Here is a 27,532-nt window from a genome sequence, read left to right as displayed (position 1 = left end):
AGAGAAGTGAGTAGTGAGTGCAGAGTAGTGAGTAGTGAGTGCAGAGTAGTGAGTGCAGAGTAGTGAGTAGTGAGTGCAGAGTAGTAAATGCAGAGTAGTGAGTAGTGAGTGCAGAGTAGTGAGTGCAGAGTAGTGAGTAGTGAGTGCAGAGTAGTGAGTAGTGAGTGCAGAGTAGTGAGTGCAGAGTGGTGAGTAGTGAGTGCAGAGTAGTGAGTGCAGAATAGTGAGTAGTGAGTGTAGAGTAGTGAGTAGTGAGTGCAGAGTAGTGAGTAGTGAGTGCAGAGTAGTGAGTGCAGAGTAGTGAGTGCAGAGTAGTGAGTGCAGGGTAGTGAGTGCAGAGTAGTGAGTGTAGAGTAGTGAGTAGTGAGTGCAGACTAGTGTGTAGTGAGTGCAGAGTAGTGAGTAGTGAGTGCAGAGTAGTGAGTGCAGAGTAGTGAGTGCAGAGTAGTGAGTAGTGAGTGAAGAGTAGTGAGTGCAGAGTAGTGAGTGCAGAGTAGTGAGTGCAGAGTAGTGAGTAGTGAGTGCAGAGTAGTGAGTGCAGAGTAGTGAGTGCAGAGTAGTGAGTAGTGAGTGCAGAGTAGTGAGTGCAGAGTAGTGAGTAGTGAGTGCAGAGTAGTGAGTGCAGAGTAGTGAGTGCAGAGTAGCGAGTGCAGAGTAGCGAGTGCATAGTAGTGAGTGCAGAGTAGTGAGTGCAGAGTAGTGAGTGCAGAGTAGTAAGTAGTGAGTGCAGAGTAGTGAGTGCAGAGTAGTGAGTAGTGAGTGCAGAGTAGTGAGTGCAGAGTAGTGAGTGCAGAGTAGTGAGTGCAGAGTAGTGAGTAGTGAGTGCAGAGTAGTGAGTGCAGAGTAGTGAGTGCAGAGTAGTGAGTAATGAGTGCAGAGTAGTGAGTAGTGAGTGCAGAGTAGTGAGTAGTGAGTGCAGAGTAGTGAGTGCAGAGTAGTGAGTGCAGAGTAGTGAGTAGTGAGTGCAGAGTAGTGAGTGCAGAGTAGTGAGTGCAGAGTAGTGAGTAGTGAGTGCAGAGTAGTGAGTGCAGAGTAGTGAGTGCAGAGTAGTGAGTAGTGAGTGCAGAGTAGTGAGTAGTGAGTGCAGAGTAGTGAGTAGTGAGTGCAGAGTAGTGAGTAGTAAGTGCAGAGTAGTAAATGCAGAGTAGTGAGTAGTGAGTGCAGAGTAGTGAGTGCAGAGTAGTGAGTAGTGAGTGCAGAGTAGTGAGTAGTGAGTGCAGAGTAGTGAGTAGTGAGTGCAGAGTAGTGAGTGCAGAGTAGTGAGTGCAGAGTAGTGAGTAGTGAGTGCAGAGTGAACAATTCCAATCCAAACCACATAATTCCATTACACACCACATGCATACACTCCATAATACATGGGTAAAAGACATTGCCATTTACAATGCCATTAGCTCTAACTCAAATAAATCCGAGACCTATTGCATTTCCAATGCTTGTTTTATTTATGTGTTGGTTTTGAAAGTAGCAAAATTAATAGCTTTGTCAGTTACAATGTCAATAGTTTTAACTTTTGCAAATGTGACACCTATAGCATTTGTAATGCAATGTGTGTTGTATTTACGTGACTTAGATGTATTGATATTACAAATAACAATGGCTTTTAATTTTGTAAATAATTAATACTTAAATAAAAGTTATTGTAATTTATAATGGCAATAGCTTAAATGTTTGTAAATAACTTTTGTGAAGATTATGTTCAGTGTATTTTATTGTGACGAAAATCCAAAAACATTGCATTTGCACCTAAACACACACAGAGCCACACACATATAGATGTGGTGGTGGTGGATCTGGGGGATATGGTGGTGGTGGATGTGGTGGTGGATGTGGTGGTGATGGTGGATGTGGGGGTGGATGTGGTGGTGGATGTGGTGGCGGTGGAGGTGGTGGATGTGGTGGTGATGTGGTGGATGTGGTGGTGGTGGTTGTGGTGATGTGGTGGTGGTTGTGGATGTGGTGAAAATGGTGGTGGATGTGGTGGTGGATGTGGTGAAAGTGGTGGTGGATGTGGTGGTGGAAGTGGTGGTGGGTATGGTGGATGTGGTGGTGGTGGATGCGGTGGTGGATGAGGTGGTGGATGAGGTGGTGGTGGTGGATGTGGTGGTGGTGGATGCGGTGGAAGTAGTGGATGTGGTGGTGGTGGATGCGGTGGAAGTGGTGGATGCGGTGGAAGTGGTGGATGTGGATGCGGTGGTGGATGTGGTGGTGGATGCGGTGGATGTGGTGGTGGTGGAAGTGGTGGTGGATGTGGTGGTGGCGGATGCGGTGGTGGTGGAAGTGGTGGTGGTGGATGAGGTGGTGGTGGTGGATGTGGCGGTGGTGGATGTGGTGGTGGTGGATGTGGTGGTGGATGTGGCGGTGGATGTCATGGTGGATGTGGAGGTGATGGTGGATGTGGAGGTGGATGTGGTGGTGGTGGTGGATGTGATGGTGGATGTGATGGTGGATGTGATGGTGGATGTGGTGGTGACGGTGGATGTGATGGTGGATGTGGTGGTGATGGTGGATGTGGTGGTGGATGTGGTGGTGGATGCGGTGGATGTGGTGGTGGTGGATGCGGTGGTGGTGGTAGTGGTGGATGGGGTGGTGGTTGTATTGGATGTGGTGGTGGATGTAGTGGTGGTGGGTGTGGTGGTGGTGGTGGATGCGGTGGTGGTGGATGTGGTGGTGGTGGATGTCATGGTGGATGTGGAGGTGATGGTGGATGTGGTGGTGGTGGTGGATGTGATAGTGGATGTGGTGGTGGATGTGATGGTGGATGTGGTGGTGATGGTGAATGTGGTGGTGGATGAGGTGGTGGTGGATGCGGTGGATGTGGTGGTGGATGCGGTTGTGGTGGTGGATGCGGTGGTGGTGGTGGATGGGGTGGTGGTTGTGGTGGATGTGGTGGTGGATGTAGTGGTGGTTGTGGTGGTGGATGCGGTGGTGGTGGTGGATGCGGTGGTGGTGGAAGTGGTGGTGGATGTGGTGGTGGTGGATGCGGTGGTGGTGGAAGTGGTGGTGGATGTGGTGGTGGTGGATGTGGTGGTGGTGGTGGATGTGGCGGTGGTGGATGTGGTGGTGGTGGATGTCGTGGTGGATGTGGCGGTGGATGTCATGGTGGATGTGGAGGTGATGGTGGATGTGGAGGTGGATGTGGTGGTGGTGGTGGATGTGATGGTGGATGTGATGGTGGACGTGGTGGTGATGGTGGATGTGATGGTGGATGTGGTGGTGATGGTGGATGTGGTGGTGGATGTGGTGGTGGATGCGGTGGATGTGGTGGTGGTGGATGCAGTGGATGTGGTGAATGCGGAGGTGGTGGTGGATGCGATGGTGGTTGTATTGGATGTGGTGGTGGATGTAGTGGTGGTGGGTGTGGTGGTGGTGGTGGATGCGGTAGTGGTGGATGCGGTGGTGGTGGATGTGGTGGATGTGGTGGTGGTGGATGTCATGGTGGATGTGGAGGTGATGGTGGATGTGGTGGTGGTGGTGGAGGTGATGGTGGATGCAGTGGTGGTAGTGGATGTGATGGTGGATGTGGTGGTGATGGTGGATGTGGTGGTGGATGCGGTGGTGGTGGATGCGGTGGATGTGGTGGTGGATGCGGTGGTGGTGGTGGATGGGGTGGTGGTTGTGGTGGATGGGGTGGTGGTTGTGGTGGATGTGGTGGTGGATGTGGTGGTGGTGGTGGATGTGGTGGTGGTGGAAGTGGTGGTGGATGTGGTGGTGGATGTGGCGGTGGTGGATGTGATGTTGGTGGATGTGGTGAATGTGGTGGTGGATGTGGCGGTGTATGTCATGGTGGATGTGGAGGTGATGGTGGATGTGGTGGTGGTGGTGGATGGGGTGGTGTTGGATGTGGTGGTGGTGGTGGTGGATGTGGCGGTGGATGTCATGGTGGATGTGGAGGTGATGGGGGATGTGGTGGTGGTGGTGGATGTGGTGGTGATGGTGGATGTGGTGGTGGATGCGGTGGTGGTGATGGATGTGGTGGTGTTGGATGTGGTGGTGGTGGTGGTGGACGTGGCGGTGGATGTCATGGTGGATGTGGAGGTGATGGGGGATGTGGTGGTGGTGGTGAATGTGGTGTTGATGGTGGATGTGGTTGTGGATGCGGTGGTGGTGGATGTGGTGATGGTGGATGCAGTGGTGGTGATGGATGTGGTGGTGGTGGTGGTGGTGGATGGGGTGGTGGTGGATGGGGTGGTGGATGTAGTGGTGGTGGTGGTGGATGTGGTGGTGGTGGATGCGGTGGTGGTGGAAGTGGTGGTGGATGTGGTGGTGGTGGATGCGGTGGTGGTGGAAGTGGTGGTGGATGTGGTGGTGCTGGTGGATGTGGCGGTGGTGGATGTGATGGTGGTGGATGTGGCGGTGGATATCATGGTGGATGTGGAGGTGATGGTGGATGTGGTGGTGGATGTGGTGGTGGTGGTGGATGTGGTGGTGATGGTGGATGTGGTGGTGATGGTGGATGTGGTGGATGTGATGGTGGATGTGGTGGTGGTGGATGCGGTGGATGTGGTGGTTGCGGAGGTGGTGGTGGATGCGGTGGTGGTGGTAGTGGTGGAAGGGGTGGTGGTTGTATTGGATGTGGTGGTGGCTGTAGTGGTGGTGGGTGTGGTGGTGGATGCGGTGGTGGTGGATGTGGTGGTGGTGGATGTGGTGGATGTGGTGGTGGTGGATGTCATGGTGGATGTGGAGGTGATGGTGGATGTGGTGGTGGTGGTGGTGGTGGAGGTGATGGTGGATGTGGTGGTGGTGGTGGATGTGATGGTGGATGTGGTGGTGATGGTGGATGTGGTGGTGGATGCGGTGGTGGTGGATGCGGTGGTGGTGGTGGATGCGGTGGTGGTGGTGGATGGGGTGGTGGTTGTGGTGGATGTGGTGGTGGATGTAGTGGCGGTGGTGGTGGTGGATGTGGTGGTGGTGGTGGATGCGGTGGTGGTGGATGTGGTGATGGTGGATGCAGTGGTGGTGATGGATGTGGTGGTGGTGGTGGTGGTGGATGGGGTGGTGGTGGATGGGGTGGTGGATGTAGTGGTGGTGGTGGTGGATGTGGTGGTGGTGGATGCGGTGGTGGTGGAAGTGGTGGTGGATGTGGTGGTGGTGGATGCGGTGGTGGTGGAAGTGGTGGTGGATGTGGTGGTGCTGGTGGATGTGGCGGTGGTGGATGTGATGGTGGTGGATGTGGCGGTGGATATCATGGTGGATGTGGAGGTGATGGTGGATGTGGTGGTGGATGTGGTGGTGGTGGTGGATGTGGTGGTGATGGTGGATGTGGTGGTGATGGTGGATGTGGTGGATGTGATGGTGGATGTGGTGGTGGTGGATGCGGTGGATGTGGTGGTTGCGGAGGTGGTGGTGGATGCGGTGGTGGTGGTAGTGGTGGAAGGGGTGGTGGTTGTATTGGATGTGGTGGTGGCTGTAGTGGTGGTGGGTGTGGTGGTGGATGCGGTGGTGGTGGATGTGGTGGTGGTGGATGTGGTGGATGTGGTGGTGGTGGATGTCATGGTGGATGTGGAGGTGATGGTGGATGTGGTGGTGGTGGTGGTGGTGGAGGTGATGGTGGATGTGGTGGTGGTGGTGGATGTGATGGTGGATGTGGTGGTGATGGTGGATGTGGTGGTGGATGCGGTGGTGGTGGATGCGGTGGTGGTGGTGGATGCGGTGGTGGTGGTGGATGGGGTGGTGGTTGTGGTGGATGTGGTGGTGGATGTAGTGGCGGTGGTGGTGGTGGATGTGGTGGTGGTGGTGGATGCGGTGGTGGTGGAAGTGGTGGTGGATGTGGTGGTGGATGTGATGGTGGTGGATGTGGTGAATGTGGTGGTGGATGTGGCGGTGGATGTCATGGTGGATGCGGAGGTGATGGTGGATGTGGTGGTGGATGTGGTGGTGGTGGTGGATGGGGTGGTGGTTGTGGTGGATGTGGTGGTGGATGTGGTGGTGGATGTAGTGGTGGTGGGAGTGGTGGTGGTGGTGGATGCGGTGGTGGTGATGGATGTGGTGGTGTTGGATGCGGTGGTGGTGGATGTGGCGGTGGATGTCATGGTGGATGTGGAGGTGATGGTGGGTGTGGTGGTGGTGGTGGTGGATGTGGTGGTGATGGTGGATGTGGTGGTGGATGCGGTGGTGGTGGATGTGGTGATGGTGGATGCGGTGGTGGTGGTGGATGCAGTGGTGGTGGATGGGGTGGTGGTGGATGGGGTGGTGGATGTAGTGGTGGTGGTGGTGGATGTGGTGGTGGTGGATGCGGTGGTGGTGGAAGTGGTGGTGGATGTGGTGGTGGTGGATGCGGTGGTGGTGGAAGTGGTGGTGGATGTGGTGGTGCTGGTGGATGTGGCGGTGGTGGATGTGATGGTGGTGGATGTGGCGGTGGATATCATGGTGGATGTGGAGGTGATGGTGGATGTGGTGGTGGATGTGATGGTGGATGTGGTGGTGATGGTGGATGTGGTGGTGATGGTGGATGTGGTGGTGGTGGATGTGGTGGTGGATGTGATGGTGGATATGGTGGTGATGGTGGATGTGGTGGTGGATGTGCTGGTGGTGGTGGATGTGATGGTGGATGTGGTGGTGATGGTGGATGTGGAGGTGATGGTGGATGTGGTGGTGGTGGATGTGATGGTGGATGTGGTGGTGGTGGATGTGATGGTGGATGTGGTGGTGATGGTGGATGTGGTAGTGGATGCGGTGGTGGTGGATGCGGTGGATGTGGTGATGGTGTATGCGGTGGTGGTGGTGGATGGGGTGGTGGTGGTGGATGGGGTGGTGGTTGTGGTGGATGTGGTGGTGGATGTAGTGGTGGTGGGTGTGTTGGTGGTGGTGGATGCGGTGGTGGTGGATGTGGATGTGGTGGATGTGGTGGTGGTGGATGTCATGGTGGATGTGGAGGTGATGGTGGATGTGGTGGTGGTGGTTGTGGAGGTGATGGTGGATGTGGTGGTGGATGTAATGGTGGATGTGGTGGTGATGGTGGATGTGGTGGTGGATGCGGTGGTGGTGGATGCGGTGGATGTGGTGGTGGATGCGGTGGTGGATGCGGTGGTGGTGGTGGATGGGGTGGTGGTTGTGGTGGATGTGGTGGTGGATGTAGTGGTGGATGGGGTGGTAGTTGTGGTGGATGTGGTGGTGGATGTAGTGGTGGTGGGGGTAGTGGCGGTGGGGGTGGTGGTGGTGGATGCAGTGGTGGTGGTGGATGCGGTGGTGGTGGAAGTGGTGGTGGATGTGGTGGTGGTGGTGGATGTTGCGGTGGTAGATGTGACGGTGGTGGATGTGGTGGATGTGGTCGATGTCATGGTGGATGTGGAGGTGATGGTGGATGGGGTGGTGGTTGTGGTGGATGTGGTGGTGGATGTAGTGGTGGTGGGTGTGGTGGTGGTGGTGGATGCGGTGGTGGTGGTGGATGCGGTGGTGTTGGATGTGGTGGTGGTGGATGTGGCGGTGGATGTCATGGGGGATGTGGAGGTGATGGTGGATGTGGTGGTGGTGGTGATGGATGTGGTGGTGATGGTGGATGTGGTGGTGGATACGGTGGTGGTGGATGCGGTGGATGTGGCGATGGTGGATGCGGTGGTGGTGGTGGATGCGGTGGTGTGGTGGTGGTGGATGGGGTGGTGGTTGTGGTGGATGTGGTGGTGGATGTAGTGGTGGTGGTGGTGGATGTGGTGGTGGTGGATGCGGTGCTGGTGGAAGTGGTGGTGGTGGATGCGGTGGTGGTGGAAGTGGTGGTGGATGTGGTGGTGGTGGTGGATGTGGCGGTGGTGGATGTGATGGTGGTGGATGTGGTGGTGGATGTGGCGGTGGATGTCATGGTGGATGTGGAGGTGATGGTGGATGTGGTGTTGGATGTGGTGGTGGTGGTGGATGTGATGGTGGATGTGATGGTGGATGTGGTGGTGATGGTGTATGTGGTGGTGTATGCGGTGGATGTGGTGGTGGATGCAGTGGATGTGGTGGATGCGGTGGTGGTTGTAGTGGTGGATGGGGTGGTGGTGGTAGTGGATGTGGTGGTGGATGTAGTGGTGGTGGGTGTGGTGGTGGTGGTGGATGCAGTGGTGGTGGATGCAGTGGTGGATGTGGTGGTGGTGGATGTCATGGTGGATGTGGAGGTGATGGTGGATGTGGTGGTGGAGGATGTGATGGTGGATGTGGTGGTGGATGCGGTGGTGGTGGATGCGGTGGATGTGGTGATGGTGGATGCGGTGGTGGATGGGGTGGTTGTGTATATTGTCTATAAGCCTTGTATCAGCAGAGCTGGGCATTATTGACATAACAGCAGTGGCACACAGGTGGGTAACATGCACGTGACCTGGTGACCCTGGAGGCGTGAGTGGTAGGACATTGTTACACCCCCACAGTGTGCGTCTGTGTGGTGTGTCCTGGTGCGTGTCTGTCCATTTTCACGTGCATTTATTCTGGGAAGGTCTGTGTGTCTCTGTCAGTCTTTGTTAGAAAATGGTTGAAGGGACATCTGTTGTAGAAGTGTTTGTGTGTTTGCGACTGTTTCCGTGTGAATGCGTGCCTGCGGGTTTTTATCATCATCTGTGGGAGTCTCTTTGCAAAACGACATGTATGTTCGTGTGTATGTGTGCTCGCACGTGCCTGCGTTAATGTGAATGTGCGTGCTATTGTGTGTAGTGTGTGTGTCTATATGCGTGCGAGTGTGTTTCTCTGTATGTGTCTGTGCGCGCGCGTTTGCACCATTGTGTGCGTGTCCGTGGGCGTGTGGGCGCAGGTAACGGCTTGCTGTGCACACGGTACACACTAGAACAAGTGTTCCCCTGGAGTGTAAAATAAATATGTGTACACTGTTCGCAAATATCCGTCCCGTTTGTCCAAATAAAGCCCGCTATTCGGGTGTATTTTGGGAAAAGCCCGTTTCCTGGACACAGTCTGCAGACGTCTCCCAACAATAGCCCCTTTGCTTTAAAAGAAGACGATGACAGACGCAGGGCTCCCGGACACTTGAGGGCATTGCTGTGGGGAGGGGGGAGGAGAAATGCGACACGGCGGGCAAGGGGAGTGGGCGGAGCGGGGAGAGGGTGTGGCAGCAGCATGGGCCTTTGAAGTGAAGCTAAGCTTCACTTCAAAGGTGTGGGAATATTGCGGCTGAGGGAACAGACGGCGATTTGGTGATGTGCTCGCGCATTTTAGGTCAATGCGCTTGCGCATTGACCTAAAAGCCACGGGCACAGCACCAAATCGCCCAGTTAGGTAAAGTCTGTTTAAGACGCTATAGTCTCGCCTCTTCAATGCGCTTGCGCATTGAGAGGCGAGACCTAAAACTGGGAGGATGGTTGATTTCTTCCATGATATTGGGATGTTATTGGGGCCCAAGACATTAAACACATTGGACAGGATTTTAGACCAAAATTTCGGGGTACACTTAAACAAATCAGCGGGAACCCCGTCAGGGCCTGGTGCGTTTTTATTTGACATCTGCTCTATCGCCTTTTCCACTTCTATGGCCTTAAAGACCATTGGGGAGACTACATTTTCAGAGAAATTAATGTCTGTAGGATTCACGTTGCCTGGGGAACAATATATTTTTTCAAAGTGAGCTATCCAAACATCGTCTGTTATATTAGCATTGAGGGGCGAGTTCTCATCGTTCGAAAACAGTGGTTGATTTATGGTCGCCCAAAATTTCCCACTGTCTCTCAATACCTCAGGAGATAAGAGTTGGGTCCAGGCCTCCTCTTTTAACTCATGCTTTCTTGCTTGCATAGCGTGTTTATATGCTGTCCTCAAACCTACTATTTGTGCCCTATCTTTAGGGTTGGCCTTCAGGGCCTTAAGTAGAGCGGAGTGTGCCTTTGAGCAGCTTCTGTTAAACCATCTTTTGCCTGCTTGTCTATTATGCTTTTTACTGGCCTGTAAGTTGTATTTTATTTGTGTACAGATGGTATCAAAGGCATCAGCCATCTGGGGACCCTGAGAGTTGTTGTTTAAGCATATAGCTACCTCAGGTTCAACCCTGGTTAGGACATCCTGCAAAAAGATTTCAGGGACCACTTTGGACCATTTTATTCTTCGACCCTGGTCTTTCGGTATCACATCCTTCCCGCCCTTATGTGATGCAGTCTTAAAACCCAGAAAGTTCCCTGCCACCATCTGTATTGTTACGGGGTTATGGTCGCTAAAAACAGAGACCTCAGTCTTATACCTTAAAACCCTAGTTAAATGAGATCAAATAAATATAATCTATAATTGTACCTGCGTCTGTCCCTTTAAACGCTTTGAGCGTTCATAATGTGTGGGGACCGAATATAGGGGGCCCTCATCCTCTACATTGGCGCAAAGTTCATCACAAGGGTGAATATTAAAGTCCCCCATAAATATAATCTCAAAAGCATTTACAGTTACGCTATATTCTGACAAAAATGTTTCCAATATATCTAAGTAATACTTAGTATGATCATTGGCACAGGAATTATAAAAATTCATAAAAAGTATATTGGGGGTGTCAGGGGCTGAGAGTTCCACAATTAAACAGTTTTGGCAGCCTGAATCACGCTGTACTAAAGAGCCCTTCAGGTCTAGTTTGAATAGGCTGATTAAACCTCCCTTGGCTCTACCTGCCTTACCACGTGTCGCCGGAATGCAAAAATGGCTATAACCATCCAGGGAAAAGCTGTTAGATGGATCCCATGTCTCTTGAAGAGCTATTATATCAAAGGTTTTTAACAGCTCTACCCAGTTTTCATTACCTGTTTTTGCCTTAATGCCAGCAGCATTCCAGCTCATGATCCTACAAGTTGGGACCTGGGACTGTGCGTCCAGTCCCGGGTTATCATTTAGTCAGTCGTTCTCCTCCATTGTGGTTAATGGGTTAAAACGATTGACCAGTGACAAACCCAGAACAGTTTGGCCAACAGACCTTGAGAGTGCATTCCGTACCTCTGGGGTTTCTCTGTTTGTGGGGGGCAATATTCTGATGAAAAATAGGCAATTTACTTGTCCGAGCAACAGGGTGCCATAACGTTTTAGTAGGGGGGGATAGAAATACCCCAGAGGAAGTGGCCTAATACCAGAATTTTGTGGTTCGGAACCATCCCAGAATAGATGCTCCACAGCGTTATATTTGTCAAAATTTTAAATGATGCAATCCCCTTCTAGGTTCGTCTGAGATGGTCCGACCCACCCTACTCTTCTTACCGTGTTGATGCTAGTGGATATATCCATACCCCCGCTAGAATACTGTGTACACCACTTTCTAGATTTTTCCATAAGTTCCTGAGTGCTCTCCCTAGAATTCAGCCCCAATGGTGGAACCCCTGTTAGTACTGCCACTAAAGGGGCTGCACAGGAGGGAGATGTAACTTAGTTTGGCATGGGGTAGTATCCAGCTTATTTGACGTCTGAAGGGTTTGGGCAGGTTTTTGTGTTTTTTCCTTTACTGATAGATTAGACATAGGAGAAGGGGGCCTGGGGGTTATCACCGGAGTAATGGTGGCAAGTGATAAGTTAGCACTAGGTTGTGTATTGCTTGTTGTAGCAGATGGTGCCATAGTCACATTTTGCCCTAAAGTGTTTGTAAGTAATGTCTGAGGGCATGTCCCTGCGGTAAACAACCTACGATAATCTTGTACAAAAACATCAATGGCCTCACATTTCTTGAGAATCCCTGCAACACAGGTATTTAAAGTATCTACAATATCCTTTGCAATGGCTACCAAAGCTGGTTCTAAATGGGAGCTAAACATCTCCTCAAATTTAGCGCTGAGTTTATTCATGATTACGTCTTCCATGTCAACCGATGGTTTGACCGCATGTTTTCTCAAGCACTTCTTAGTTGGTCGACCCCCCCTCACCTGTTGAACTGTGATATTGGGGTTATTTTCTTGTGGAGAAGATGGCGTCGCCGAAGTTTCTAACCCTGCTTCAGGGGCTGACGATGTGACACAGCTAGAACTACCACAGGACACTGTTTGTGAATTCTGAGTATCTTTGTTCTCTCCAACCAGGGCAAAATCAGGTGGGCTCGAGTCAGTCAACAACTCCACCGAGGGGGACATACCCAGTTCCTTTTCAGCATTGGCGATTTCTTTACTAATGACGCCCACAGCTGAAGTCAGATATGAGATGATTGAATCCGCTTTCCTTGGTACTTTGGGTTCTTACCCCCTTGACCCTGGTTACACAGTTGTTTTCTCTTGCCCATTTTACAATTTTCAGGGGTTGATCCGACCCGGCCTCGTCTGGCCCCGGACGGCCACAGACGACCAGTCCTTTGCCCGGGCTTAGCCCGGCGCCGCCCGCCCGCATCCCGCGACGCGGAGGGAGCCTCTGATCTTTAAGCGCCTCCGGGCTCGAGATTAGGCGTCAGTGGGCGGAGTTGGCGCTAAGCTCCCTGGGAGCTGTGGTCTCACCCTCTACGGCCGCTCGATGTTGCTGGTAGCGGCGTTAGGGGAGACCTACAGCGTCAGGGCCCCAGATGCGGCTGGCTCAAGGTGAGGTTGATGTCCATTTTTCCCCACAACAGCTTCAGTCACCCCCCCCCCCCATGTAGACTCGTTAAGGGTGCTCTTATTAAGGCCTAGAGAACTAAGAATAGACCACATAATTTCATACCCAGGAGGGCGTATGCTAGTACTATCAAGGAAAAGAAAGCTGTGTGGGAAGAGGGAGTCTGGGGTAATCTATTGGCTGCGGCAAGGGCAAAAGACAGTTAATGTTTCTGGAAGCTGGTATCCAAAATGGGTGATAAAATAATGCGGGCCAGAATGCCACATTCCCCCAGAGGAATGAGTTACACACTTTGGGGGTCTCTATCAGACAAGCACCTTAGTAGCTGACAGAGTTGAGGCTGCTTCTATAGTCCCTGAGGATAATAGGGGGAAGATTGCAAAGATTTCACGCTTAAAGAAACCACCCTAGCCATGTTGGCGCACACTTTACCCCTATAATCTCCACAGCTAAAATTAAACAGTAAAAAAATGTATTACACAATTAAAACTTATATTCAATTAAAAAGCTAATAGTATTCCAAACTAACTATAAAGTAAGTAAAATGTATTTACTCTCCACCATTTACACCTATAAAAGTAAAACCCACACACAAAAAATAGAAACAATTACCCTAGTTAAATATTAATTCATTAATATTAATGATCAACTAATTATGAATTAATTAAACATAAATTACTTCCCACCCTTTACTCCATAAACCCACAACCCGCACCGAAAATTAATTACACACTTTCCATAATTAATTTTCAATCAATTAATTAATCGAAATTAATATATCATTATTAATTAATCAAAAATTCATTACTTCACACCCTTTACCCTTATAAACTTCACCTAATCTAATTAAAAAAATATTCTATTATAAATTAAAACATTAAACTATTTAAAAAAATTTAAACTCAAATTTCCCACTCCAGTCAGTGCAACAGTAGGGAAAGTGTTGGATAGCGGAGGAGTAAAAATTACTATTCCCACTCCAGTGTGTGCAACAGTAGGGAAAGTGTTGGATAGGGGCGGAATCAAATTTACTATTCCCACTCCAATGAGTGCAACAGTAGGGAAAGTGTTGGATTGCGGAGGGGTAACAATTAATATTCTCACTCCAGTCAGTTCAAAATTAAAAACAAACAAAACATTAACAACAACAAAAAGATTTAAGAAACTAAATAAATAAAAAATATATAAATATGTTAAAAATTAAAATACAAATATACTTAATATTACAAATTAAAAAGAACATATTATAATGCTAAATACGTATGACAAATACCTACAAATATTATATTAAATAAAAACATATTAGTAATTAGAAATTATTTAGAAACAAAAACATTAATTATTGCATACATTTACTTTTTGTAATTCCTACCCTACAACACCACACAATTCACAACCCACATCGAATTTGTTTTCGAAATGTACTTCCATAAATAACATAATTAATTACTAATTAAAAAAATATTAATTAAAAAACAAATTAAAACTCATAAAAATTAATTAACTTCCCACATTTTACCCCTATAATCCCACCCACCAAAGCTAAAATTAAACTGTAATAAATTCATTACACAATTAAAACTTATTTTCCATTAAAAAACTAATGATATTTACCAACTAATTATAAAGTAAGTAAAATTAATTTACTCCCCAACATTTACCCCTATAAAAGTAAAACAGACACACACAAAATATAAACAATTACCCTAATTAAATATCAATGAATGAACTAATATTAATGATCAACTAATTATTCACCATTTAAATATAAATTACTTCCCACCCTTTACCCCTATAAACCCCACACCTAAAATTAATTACACAATTTCCTTATTTAATTTTCATTTAATTAATATTAATTAACAACTAATTATTACTTAATTAAACATTAATTACTTCCCACCCTTTAGCCCTATAAACCCCACAACCAGCACCTAAAATTAACTACACAATTTCCATAATTAATTTACAATCAATGAATTAATATAAATGAAGAACTAATTATTAATTAATTAAACATAAATTACTTCCCACTCTCCCCACAAACCGCACCTAACAGTAATTACACAATTTACATAATTAATTTTCAAACAATTAATTAATAAAGTAACAACTAATCATTAATTAATCAAAAATAATTTTTTTCCTACCCTTTACCCCTATAAACCCCACAAACCACACCTTAAAAAAATTATACAATTGCCATAATTATTCACCAATTAATTAATTAATATTAATTAACAACTAATTAATAATTAATTACAAATAAATTACTTCCCACCCTTCACTCCTATAAACCCGACAACCTGCACCTAAAAGAAATTACACTATTACCATAATTTATTGCCAATTAATGATTTAATATTAATTAACAACCAAATAATTACAAATAAATTACTTCCCATAATTAACACTATAAAATCTGCATTAAATAAATATTAATAAATAAAAAATAATAATTCATTCATTATAATTAAATTACCTTCCACCCTATTCCCCTATAAACCCACAACCCGCTACGGAACTAAAAAGCTCAAAATGTAATTAAAATAAAACTGATAACTACTAAAAATGTAACACATAAATTACAAAACATAAACAATACTTATACAAAGAAGCATACATCACCTACATTTAAAATATAAACTAAATACATAACACCAATTAAAAAATCGATATTTTAAACAACTATATTTTTTCAAACAATATTAATGACTTGTATATTTTTTTAACGAGATTTCTTACCTTTAATTCAATATTCTTGACCACGATATTTTTGCTGTTGATACTTCTGTGTCATGAAATTTCCAACTCAATATTTGTGTGTCGACATTTCTACCTCGATATTCTGTCTGAATACCCCCCTTTGCGGGCAGGAAATTCACTGTATCCAGCAGATGTCATGAAAACCTCCTCTCTTGCTTCCTTAGAGTTTTAGAAGTAAACGTCTTCCAAATCGAAAATACCCGTCCAGTCAAGCCATCTAGTATTGTATGAATCACCAACTCCAGTAGCTTGCAAACTACCAGGCATGGGTATCAAAATACAGTTGCAAGTCAGTCATAATTTAGCTCCATAGAAAATCCTAATGATTGAGGTCCCAAAATTACCTGTACATGTGAAGTTTGAAGCAGAGGAGTCTCTCATAAAGTTTTTTTTGTTTTTGTATTTTTTAATAGCACAAACTCGACCCAAAGGTGTCAGAGCACTTTACATGAGCACCCGTTGCGTAAAAGACAGACACATTCATTTTGTTAGGCACAAGGAGGTTAATTGATTTGCCTATAATCACAACATGTTAAGCGTGCCTGACGAGACTCGAACCTGGTTCCCCAGCTTTGAAGCTGCCAACTCTAGCCATTAAGCCACACCCTCTTCCCAAATAAAACAATCCACTGGATAAGATATGTTAGGGACTGTGATTCGGTCATTCATGGTGACATCCTCATGGCCCAAAGGATTCTCTCTACTACACATGGCACGATTGAGATTACCCTAAGAAATAAGGAGCTAGATGAGAACCTGGTAGCTCTTGATATAAGAACGAGTCCCTCAAACAAGTCTAACATCCAGTTCAAATAATGTTGCTCAGGCAATGCCCCCAATTACACTACGCAGCCTAGGGGGAGTTTGTTATTAACTTTTGGCGAGATTGACTAACACTTTGGTTTTTCCCTGTCCCCTATCCCAATCATGTGCCCATCTTCAATAATTCGTAGTGATGAACCTTTGGTTGCATATGCTAACACACCAGTATCTTCACTTCACCTGTGCCCCCATGAGATTTTGCGTGGTACAGTCGCTGAATAGTATCAACTAGTGGACAACCCTAACCCCACTCTAATTTCTTACTCATGCTCACTAGAGGTTATGCCCGTTGTTGACTTATATATCAACTCCCAATGTTTAGGTAATGTTAGTACCACTTCCCCTCCACCTGGATTGCCCACCTTTCATGAGCGCAGTTTAAGTAACCACCTTAAGGGGGCGGACCTCCCAGAAAAATGTTTTATCTTGGAATGTGGCCAGCTTTAGGTCAAAACTGCTCCAATCATACTGAAACATATTCATCGATGAGCACGATATATGCCTGTTTCAAGAAACTTGGTACATCAATCCTGTGTATAAATATGGATACTTAAATTCCCATACTCCAGTCATACCTAGTAAAGTCGGGAGAGCCTCATGAAGTTTAACTGTCTGGGAACGGGCTTCCCTTGCCTGTATAATAACCCGATTGGGCATCGATTCCCAAGATAAAGTGAGGATTTTGTTAACTTTTAATAAAAACCAACAGGTTGCTATTTTTAATATATACGCAAGAGGAGAGAAGGATGGGCTTGCATCAAAAACTGTGAACGTTTTTGAGGACTATCCTGTTGACCAGCATCCCGAACACCAACTTATTTTGGCGGGGGATTTCAATACCACCTAAGCGCCCCTCGACCCTGATGATGTTCAGATTATGCATGAAGAAAACAAGCTTTGGGGTATCCCCCTTTGGGGATTGACCCTATAAAAAGAGGGACTCTGGTTGCTATTCAACTAAAGGGACTCTCAATTGAACTTGGGGTTAGGGCAACTAATGGCCGACCCAACTCATATCCCAGTGTTGTGATTACATTTAATAAACCCAATTTGACCAGTTGCATCGATTACATTCTGGTCGATCTTAGGCTGTGGTAATCTGTTAAAGACATGATCATCACGCATAGGGTTGAGAGCAATCACAATCCACTATCCTTCTCTTTGCTAGCCCTCTGTCACAGTGACAACTCTGGTGACTGTTCCCCAGTTGTTACCCAAGACCTAGAAATTAAATCCAACATGTGAAACATCTGAAATGGTGGCAAATAGTTGTCCATCCAGATATTCTATTTGCCACAGACCAGGAGCTGCACGACTTGCTACATATAATCCATCATGCAGCCCCAACAGAAGTTGTTGATAAGGTTCTTGGTTTCCTGCACAGAAACTTTTTTGATCATATTGTACCCCATTTCACAATCCCTACAAACAATTTAAAAAATATAGCTCACAAGCCCAACACTTGGCATAATGGGAAATGTCAGAGACTTAAAAGTGTGCTGGTTCAGGCTATCAAGGTCAAAGATGTAGCCTGAATACATACTTGTAGGAAAATGTACAAAGATTACATGGGCATTGCTAAAAGGTTATGGATGAGCAAAGGTGGCAGGACCTCAAAGATGCTTCATTAGACAAAGATTGTACTACATTTTGGGTTCTTGTATCTAAGGGTAGAAACCCTAGAGCCCTGGAACTCAATAATCATGTTTCTCTCCATAAGCTTTTTGACAACTTTAAGAAGCTGTACTATGTTGGCACTTCCAAGTACAGTTGAGGATACTGTAGTAACTCCCTTTCCCCCAAACAGTGGTGAGTCTTTGTTTGAAATCATGGATGTATTAAACTCACTTAAAGAAGTCCCAAGTGTCAGGGCTGCTGGCCTGGATGGCTTCCCAGAAGGCATCTTTCTTTGTGATATCGAAGCTTGATCCAAATATATTCTCTTTTTAGGCAGCGCTATTACAAGGGGAGGCCCAATACCAGATTCCTGGAAGAGGTCAGCAGTGATACCAATTTATAAAATGGGAGACAGATCTCAGCCTGGGAATGATAGGCTAATCAGCCTCATAAATCATATGCAAAAGGTTTTTAGTCCATGTGTTTTAGGTAATAATCAAGAGTGGGTAGACACAAACATCATTCTGAACTATTTTCAGGTGGGATTTTGGAAAGTGGTGTCCCCTATTGACCCAGTTTTTTTTTACTTTTTACTTATTTACTGGAAAACAGTTGTGATTGGCAAGGGTAACCTTTATGTTGCTTTTGTAGATTTGAAATTGGCTTTTTTTATTTCCTGCCCGAAATTATGGCACGTACTCAGGGACATGGGTATGCCCCATGATATTTTGTCTATCATAGTTCGCTTACATGATACGAACTGTGCTAGAATTCACTGGGGTATGCAGAGTGAGATGACAGATAGGATCCCAGTATCCAGGGGTGTACGGCAGGGACGCATGTTGGCCCCCACCTTGTTTTCTTTGTTTCTTAATAATATAATGCCCTGCCTAACCAAGCCCCGTATGGATGTTCCTTCACTGGCCAACACAACCGAAAACCACTATTTTATTGTTTGCTGATGACACCTTGATGATTTCCAAACCCCCTGAGTGGGCTTCTGTCATTCTCAGGGATTAGAAATCAACACCGCAAAGACAAAATTAATGTTCTTTAACCTGCATAAGTCGTATGAGGGAAGATTGGTATTTGAAGGTGAACTTCTGGAGAGGGTAGACTCCTTTGCATACCTGGGGGTTACCCTGACTAATACCATGTCTTGCAAGCCTCATATAAGCAAGGTCGTTATACAGCACAAACAAATATTGGGGGCCATTTCCATAGATAATCGGGCTTTCTTAAGCAAAACAATTGCACTTCAGATTTACGAGGCAAGAGCACTGGACTCAGCCCTCTAAGGGGCTGAATTGTGGGGCTTTGCAAACATTGACGAGCTTATTAGATCAGAGAACAAATTCTTGGGAAATTTCGCTTATCTACCATCCAGCACCCCGTCAGACCCTTTGACACTGGGTTGAGGGTAAATGTAAATAAAACTCGTTTTTCTGGAGGCGCCTCTGGTTTACCCCGAGTTAGCCCATTACACTGCTGCCCTTCAGGATGTAATTAAATCTGATAGCTTTCATAAAACAAATTGGCTATACAACATCCAGCAGCTACTTAGCTCCATAGGGCTGAGTGGCATCTGTGGAAACCCCTCTGGAGGTTCCACCCCTTCCAACAAATCTCTGAAAAAGTTATAATGGGCAAAAAACAGTGTGTGTCAAAGCCCACAAAGTTGGAAGTGCTTCCTTGACAAGTGATTTCCTTGAATTCAAATCATTCTGTGTCTTTAAACAGTTTTGGGGCTCTATTACAGTGCCACTGGATAGGAAACTATAATTCCAGTTTTGAGTGGGCACCCTACCCTTAAAATCATTCACTTCCAAATGGGCCCCATTTGAGTCCTTGGCCTGTGTCGCGTGTAACCATTTGATGGAGTGTGTAGCCCATGTTTTTTTTGCTTGTCCTGCCTATGCCCGCACACACTCCCTCTAGTTTTCACGCCTATGCAAAGAGTTAGGTACAAGTAGCCACAGCACTGATCTCCATATACTTACTAGACTTTCTATGCTTGTGATGTAGCCAAATTCCTGGGTGCTGTGTGGTTTACCCACAGGTGGTCGTCTCTTTACACATGTGAATAATTCGCTTTTATCGTCAATGAAGTGTGTATTTTATCTATTGCCAGTTTGTATGTGTGTTCACCACTTTTATGGTAATTTTGGCAATGAAATGCATTGGGGAATTGATTATTATGGAGGTGACCAAATAGTGAATATAAAATATGTGTAATTATATTCCTTGAATTTAAATGACATGACATGATCATGCTGAAATGATTTAACTTATATATGCATCAAGAAATAAATTAAATGTATGTGATATGAGAAGAAAACTTGATGATTCTTTGACTAAAACAATAAGATATTTAATGAAAACACAAGTATCAAATGATACCATCAAGATGCTGGGCCCAGGGAGACTGGAGCCACGATTTGGGGAGTGCATGATCAGACCCTTCAGATAATGGGGATATTGCCCACTCTTGGTCACCTTGGCCTGATAGACTCCTATGTCCACCTGTGTCCTTCCATCTGATTGGTTTTGTGGCACTCTCTTGGTAGCCTCTTGTACTTCCTCCACCTCAGGATATCTCTGGTCCCATGGCCTAATGGTCTTGTGGGTGCCGTTGCTGTTCTTATTTGATGGATGCCTGCTTCCTTCTTCTCTGTTTACCTGAAACCCCCCTATGCAACACCTGTTTTTTAGACTCATGGGATTCAATATTATCTTAAGTGTTTATTCCTTACCTCATCACTAAAAGTGAACTTCCTACTATGCACTAACCACTGCCTCACCCGCACCTTTCTGTCACTATACGACTGCCACTAACCTCTGAGTATGAATAAAATACATAGTGTCTTCTTTAAATAAAATATGTTGGTGTCCTGATTTCACTGATTTATTGAGTGTTCCCATTGAAATATGATACCAATTAAATATGAATGAATAATTGATTACTCAATTACCAACTGGAGGCATTGGTCTTTGAAACGATACACCTAAAGGAACCCTGTACCCCAGTGATCCCTGTTCATTGGATGCTCTCTCTTCATGCCCTCCCTTGATGCTCTCCGGTGACCCCTCCCCACCTTACAGGTCACGAGACCTTTGTGGCGAGTTCAGTCGATGGCTCAGGTCCCCACTTTCTATCCCCGCCGGATGCTCTCTATTGCCCCCTCTGCCCTTCATGGAATGCCCGCATGTGTACCCTTTGCCTGATTACCTCCGTGCCCCTTGGCTGTGCCCTGCTCGGTGTCTTCTAAATAGGTACGCGACACACGCCAGGAATTCGCTCCATAATTCCGTTTGTTTCCAGCCCTGTGAAGTCCCCAGAAAGCGTGGTCCCAGCCTGGAGGGTGATGCCATCCTCCAAACATGCCCGCGATCCCACAGGAAGCTTTTCTCTCTCATCTACAAAGCTACTGCTGAATGCCCCTTACCCCCGCCATTGTCTCAGGCACATCAAAGCTCCGAGAGGTGCCAGGAGGGGAGCCCTGGCAGCGCCCCACGACATAGCCAGGCCCTGCCCGGCTGCATCTGTTTTTAGTGCCTGCGGAAGATCCCACTTGATCTCCCCCAAACCCAGCCCGGGCGGAAGAGGGCACCCACCCACAGCAGGAAAAATATTGGCAGGCAAATCACTCTTTCAGCATGACGTCTCCAGACACTGCAGCCAGAAGAGAAAAAGAATTCTATAGATATAAATATGCGCACATTAGAAGGGGGCGAAAGCCGCAGCGCGAGCCTCGGGGACGGTTCCAATGCTCTGCGGTGAGAGGGGCAGCCCTGGGAGGAGATTCCAAGTCGGGCAGCGCCCGGGAGATGCAGCGGGGCTCTGAGGCGGGGCCCGCGGGAGGTGTCCACGCGGGAAGAGGGATTCCCTGCCTTTCGAAGGACTCCAAGCCTCGGGGGCCCCGAACTTCAGCCGGCCCTGTCTGCCATCGACCCTCCGCTCGCGCCGCGCGCTCCGTCACGTGGGCGCGGAGTGCTCTAGACCTCACGTGCCGCGCAGACCGTGAGGCATCGCGCGCACTCTCTTCAGCCGTCGCCGCTCAGTCTACCTTCCACAAGTTACTCCTTCGTGCCGTCGGTTGGGCGCCCCCACGTCACTCTGAAAACAACCTGTGCACTGTGTCGCGTGGTGTCAACTCACTCTAAACACAACCTGTTGGCTCTGTGGGGTGGTATCCCTGCCTCCCCAACACACTTCTGCTCATGTTCTCATCCCTCAGATCACGACGTGAGAAAAGTGAGTGATGTCCCATCTGTGCTGGCCGCATATAAGGAAAGCCTGAAGGGGGAAAGGGAGATTGGGACTCGGCAAAGGTAGCAGGACGGCCTCCCTTCCTCGCGGAGGGCCTCGGCCTCTCTGCGCGCTGAGAGGCATGAGTGATGCGCAAGTGCGCGGCGACGGAGTGGTCCTCTGTGGGCGGCGCGGGAGAGGCCCGCTGTGTGCACACTCAAGGCATTAATCTTCCTGTCCGTATCCACCTCCAGCTTGTCTCGTGGTGCCAGCCTCTCTACCTCCCCTGTCTCTTGTCTATCCGCCGCCCCCTTAGGGCCCCACCCGCCTCTCTCTCTCTGATGGACAGACAGCTCCCCCACACACATACGCTCAATGGACCAGCAGCCCCCCGGCCCCCCTTCCCCCGACTGTCTTGGGATGAGGGCTTGGTGGCTGCGTCCTGGATGGAGATGCTGCAGGCAGAGTCTATAAGAGGCAGGAGCAGCCAGGGATGAAGGGAAGATCCTGGGGTGATGCTGCAATGCCCAGGACAATTAGATGCGCGAGCCAGAGTGATGCTCTGATCCACGTGTGAGCCTACATCGCCATCCAGCACCAGGGACAGAACTGCTCCATCCTACCACGGGGCAGACCTCGGAGCGTTGGGAACGCATCCCTCTGTTGCTTGAAGGAGACACCGAGTCCGGCCCCTGCAAAGGATCAGATTTTGTCCTGCACACACATTTTTGGGAGTGCGATTATTTTTTCCTGAATCATCTTTTCGTCTACGTGCATAATGCAGTGACCCCAGGTGCTGTTGTGAGAAGTGGTGGATTAGAGGTGCACTGAGGGTCGGGTTTCTTGGCGTAGAGAAGCCCACCGCCGAAGACATGAGGCCGCTGAGTTTCCTGTTGGGACTGAAAACTCTCTGGATTCTGGCCTTTTCCTCCTTGTCCAACACACTGGCGGTGAACAACAGTGGGAGGTGGTGGTAAGTGACCGACCGCGTGCTATGTAATGCTATTAGCATGGTCTGTGCTGGGAGGGGTGGCGGCCCAGAGGATTCCTTCACACCTCTAGAAGATACTAGCACATGCTCTGGGTTGAGGTGAGGGAGAATATAGTGCTTCGGTGAACAGGGACATCCCACTGCCCACGCACGGGGAGGTGAGAGGGAGTTAAGTAGGGCTTGAAAAACTGCCCAAAAAGCCTCCACCATCTCTGACAGGTGATATGAAATGAAAGGGATCCATACCGCCCAATACAGGCTCCAAACAGGGGACCCCATTACGAGAGTGGTGAGATGAAGACACACACAGGGCCGTGCACATATCACAGAGAGACACCCATTACCCAACGTGAGAGGAGGAAGAGGGCAGCATCACTCATAAATCTTAAAAGCTGGCTCGGTGAGAGCTTTCCATGTTCGGAAGAAGTAATGTGTGTACCAACAGGGCCGCATTTTAGTACCGAAAGCCAGGTGGCCCTGTGCACTCACACATTCCTTGATCTTGGTTCTTTGTCCTGGCCCTCCAGCTAAGCTCCCAACTGGATATTGATAGGTCTGCACGTTTAGGGGCACCTGGTGATGCCGTAAAGATGTAATATTAAGCACTTTACTTGAAGACCACAGGGAACATTTAAACCCCCATTAATAAGTCACCGCTGTAGTATCTTAGTAGCAAAGGAGGCATTTCACAAGAAACAGAAAGAGATGGAATATTGATGGGCAAAGGAGAAACGGTCCCCAGAGGTCCAAAGCGCCTTGAGGCTCATCCTTCAGGGGAAATTGCTCCATGAAAGGATGGGGCAATGAGGACATATCCGCAGAGACCTAAGGGAGGATTGATAGAACAAATACAAAAGTCCCGAGGGTCATTTTTTTGCAAAAGATTTACCACCTCAGTGGTCCCAAACAGTTTTATAGCCATACATGAAGAATAAGCCCCTGAATGCAATGCCAACTTCTGGGTTGAAACGTCGACATACTCACAGAGCTATCCCATCTACTGTACATAAATAATGAGACGGTCTTGTTTATGTTGGACTCATTGCTGGTAACTCATGTTATTTGGATGTATATAGGTATATATGTAAATATTTGCTTGCACTGAGCACTTTCTGCACCTTGCGCCATCTCAATTGATGTTTCCAATTTTGTTGTCATAAGGTTGTGAAGATAATACGTGCATAATAAATCACGCTGACATTGCATTCTGGGCTTATAGTGCATTTATCGATATCCTACCACACACACATCAACTTAGCACCACTGTGGAAGGAAATCTTTTGCAAAAAAACGTGACTCTCTGGTCCTGTGCATGTGTTCCATAAATTTCCCGGTCTGGGTCGGCTCATGTGTTTTTGCATAAAGGTGGCCTGGAAATAGAACCAGGATAGGACAGAGCCTTGGACGCTGGGTGCAGAGAAGGCTCAGAGCTCCATTCAGAGGTCCCCGAGAGGGCTGGGGATGATAGGACTAAGGGAAGTCAAAATCAAACGTCTGTGGGCCGCTATTCTATGGAAATCGGTGAAGAGGGAATGGGAACCTCCAGAGCATAGAAGCAGCATCCCGCTCCCCCCGCAGCAGCCCCACATCTACATCCCAGTACAAACAGGTCCTTTATTGGCTTTACCCCCTTTTACAAATTTAGCAGGGCCATTTGCTGCTTCGTCAAACCCTGGGAGGTGTTTTAGAGTATTTAGACAATGAGGGCCCTTTTTAATATGTAATCTTTCCCCTGCGCACCCATCTATGTGAGGCCTGCAAATCTCACAATCTACCAACATTAAAAGGGAAAGTCGTGGAAATATATGAACGACCAGTAAACTGCACGTGAATTGGCGAGAAAAATACGTTAATCCTTCTGAAGACGATAAAAAAGCACCACTAGTAGAGGGTACTGTGACTGTTCGTCGTACATATCCAGAAAACCGTGAACAGAAAACGCGTTATTATGCGCAATACCGCGCATGGCTGCCCCGACTGGGATTCTCGACGCAATGAACGACAAGCAAGTCCCTTATAATACACTTTTCAGGAACAAAACTGCGTCATTCTTGTAGGAAGGCAAGGGCAGCAGCATTTAATACATTTTCCCTACAACTGCGAGTAATGTCGATTGAGGTCTGTGAAGAGTTAATATTTTGTGGCGTAGGTTTTAGGGCTGGCACTGCTCTTACTGACCCTCGTAGCCACCGGTGGCGTCTCGGAGTGGTTGTGGCACTCTCACGGGCGCACCTCCACTCTCAGGGGTGCCATTGGGGGCCTCTGGGGGGGGGGGGGGGCTGTGACACACTCACAGGTGCACTTGAACTCTCAGTGGTGCCACCAGGGGCCTATCAGAGTGGGTGTGGCACTCTCACAGGTGCACCTGAGCTCTCAGCGGTGCCACGGGTGGCCTGCACCTGAACTCTCAGGGGTGACACGGGGGCCTAACGGAGTGGCTGTGGTGGCACTCTAACTGCTGCTCGTGAACTCTCAGGGGTGACACGGGGTCTAATGGAGTGGACGTGGCACTCACACAGGCGCACCTGAACAGGGGTGCTGTCCACCCCTCTGGAGAAAGGTTTGCGATATCATTCGGTGGTGATTTCTTTCACACCCTGGGATCGGGTTGTAGTATTGCTCTGGGTTCTGCTGCTGCAGCTTCTTATCTCCGCGCACCCCCTGCTGACTCAGGAGAAGCCGCCTGGCCTCGGAGATCGCTCTGAAACGTGGTAAAGCCCTTACATATTTATCGCACCGTGCCTGTCCCAGATATGCATGTATTTGTTTGCACTGCCATGTTGCCTGGCGGACACTTCAAAGCACTAGAACGCGTACTTACAGTTTCTGCAGTGGAGAATTCTAGATTACTAATTTCCCGGGTATCCAAACATTGCAAGAATTACGTTACTTTATAAAGAAGTTTTAAGTGCCTTTTCCGTACCGCAAACATTTTCATGGGCTGACACTTCCAAGGGATTTATAAAGATCTGCAAAGCTCACGTTTGTGGGGCTCGGGATGCCCCTGAGCGCACGCGCTCCGACGCACCTGTGCAGGGTGAGCCCTGGAGATTCTGAAAGCAGAAAGTCATCTGAAACCAACAGGAGCCACGAGGTTTGGGCACATTTAATGTGAATTTGAAAACTCATTGCACACTTTTCTAGATTCTTACATAACGATTACAAAATACAAGTACGAACCATATTTTGAATGACTAATGAACAAAAATACATTTTTAACATATAAAACGTTATTCACGACAGACAGCAATTTTAAACACTGAAAGTACTCGGCACAATTTTTTATTTTGTTTAAATATCTAGTTTTTTCAAATTTAAGGAGGTCTGCAGTATTATTGAAGGAAATGTACTTATTTTCAACCATAATTCGGTGCCACGAAAGTTGCAATCGTTTACGGACGGCTATTTGTGCAATTTTTCACGATTAAAATGTAACTTTTGCATGACAAAACGAAGACTTCCGAGCAAATCATCAGTCACTAAATTTACGCAGTCAACAAAACTGTATCGCACAAAAGTCCGAGAGTGTGCTTTTGTTTCGTTGCCGACTGAATTCTGCAGACTTAGACAAAGGTGCCCCGCCGTGGGGACATTAGCTTGGGTACACTGCTCTGGGAATAATTAAAAGTGAGAGTCTGCGAGCGACACCGATCATTTACCTCCACCGCCTCGCGGGGGGCTGCTTTGTGGGGCAATTGGATTTCATGCTGAGCATTTGTAGTCTCACAAAGAAGGTCACACTTCACTTAAAGAGCACTTCTCCGAGACAAACCCAGCTTCTTAATGACCACTAAGATAGCTTAGGCCTTTAACTAAAATAGTAAACGCTACAGGATTTCGAAAACAGCAAAATAATTAAAACGTGTCTTTTTACAGAGCGTTCTCTTTTTCCCATCATCTATTGGCCTACGACATTTGGTGCACGCTCCACGTGTCACGGTGGTCCTCTTTCGTCACATGCCTGGGGCTAAGCAGGGAGTTAATTACTGGAGACTCCCTTTTAACCTTGTTATGTGTAGTGCACCTTGCATCAGCCTATGGCGTCACTGATGAGTTGGTAGGATGCCCGTCCACGCTAGTACGTCGGATCATCAGGCCAGCTTTATATTACATTGGCCCTTTTACCCCTGAACCAAAGGCCATGTGAAGCCACTGCTAGCCAAATTAGCCTACTCAGTTCACCCATTTCATAAGCATGACAGGCAGAGTAAGCCCCACTTTGACTGCCACTGATGCTGACCTGAAGCCGTTGAACACACACTCTTCAGCGGGTTCCTTAACCCACAAAGTTATCTCAACACTTCAAAACCTGTTTACATCAATGTTTTGTATCCAAGGACGATCTATCGCTGAGGCACCTGTTCCCTTCAAGCAGAATGTTCCTCTCGGTCCAGGTAACTTGAAGGACTTCGATGGTTTGTTAGCACTAAGCTTGGGAATTGAAGATGAGGACATTGTCTCTTTTCTCGCCTAGTAGCAGTAGTCAGAGCTCCTTGCCCAGGGTCAAAGGCCTCCCGCGTGGGTCCTGTGGTAGGATTCCCAGCCCTGGGTCCTCCCTCGGATGCCTCTGTTGTGGCTCCCGTGGTGGGAGCCCCAGGCCTGGATCCTGGCCCAGACAGAGGCTTTGGCGCGGCTCC

The 27,532-nt window shown here is 47.7% G+C and overlaps 1 protein-coding gene across 1 annotated transcript in view; it reads left to right on the top strand.

The window, feature by feature from the left end:
• Positions 1-22,745: 22,745 nt before the first annotated feature.
• Positions 22,746-27,532, top strand: part of WNT1 (Wnt family member 1) — an 85,258-nt gene continuing 80,471 nt past the window's right edge. Inside the window, exon 1 of the mRNA XM_086936479.1 lies at positions 22,746-22,877. Within this exon, the coding sequence (XP_086792605.1) occupies positions 22,777-22,877 (101 nt within the window). The 5' untranslated portion in view covers positions 22,746-22,776. The remainder of the gene's footprint in view (positions 22,878-27,532) is intronic.

The sequence above is a fragment of the Lissotriton vulgaris genome, chromosome 1_1, assembly GCF_964263255.1.
Source record: "Lissotriton vulgaris chromosome 1_1, aLisVul1.2, whole genome shotgun sequence".
Lineage (NCBI taxonomy): Eukaryota > Metazoa > Chordata > Amphibia > Caudata > Salamandridae > Lissotriton > Lissotriton vulgaris.
Note: the sequence above shows the minus strand (reverse complement) of the source record. Positions and strands in the feature narration are given on the sequence as shown.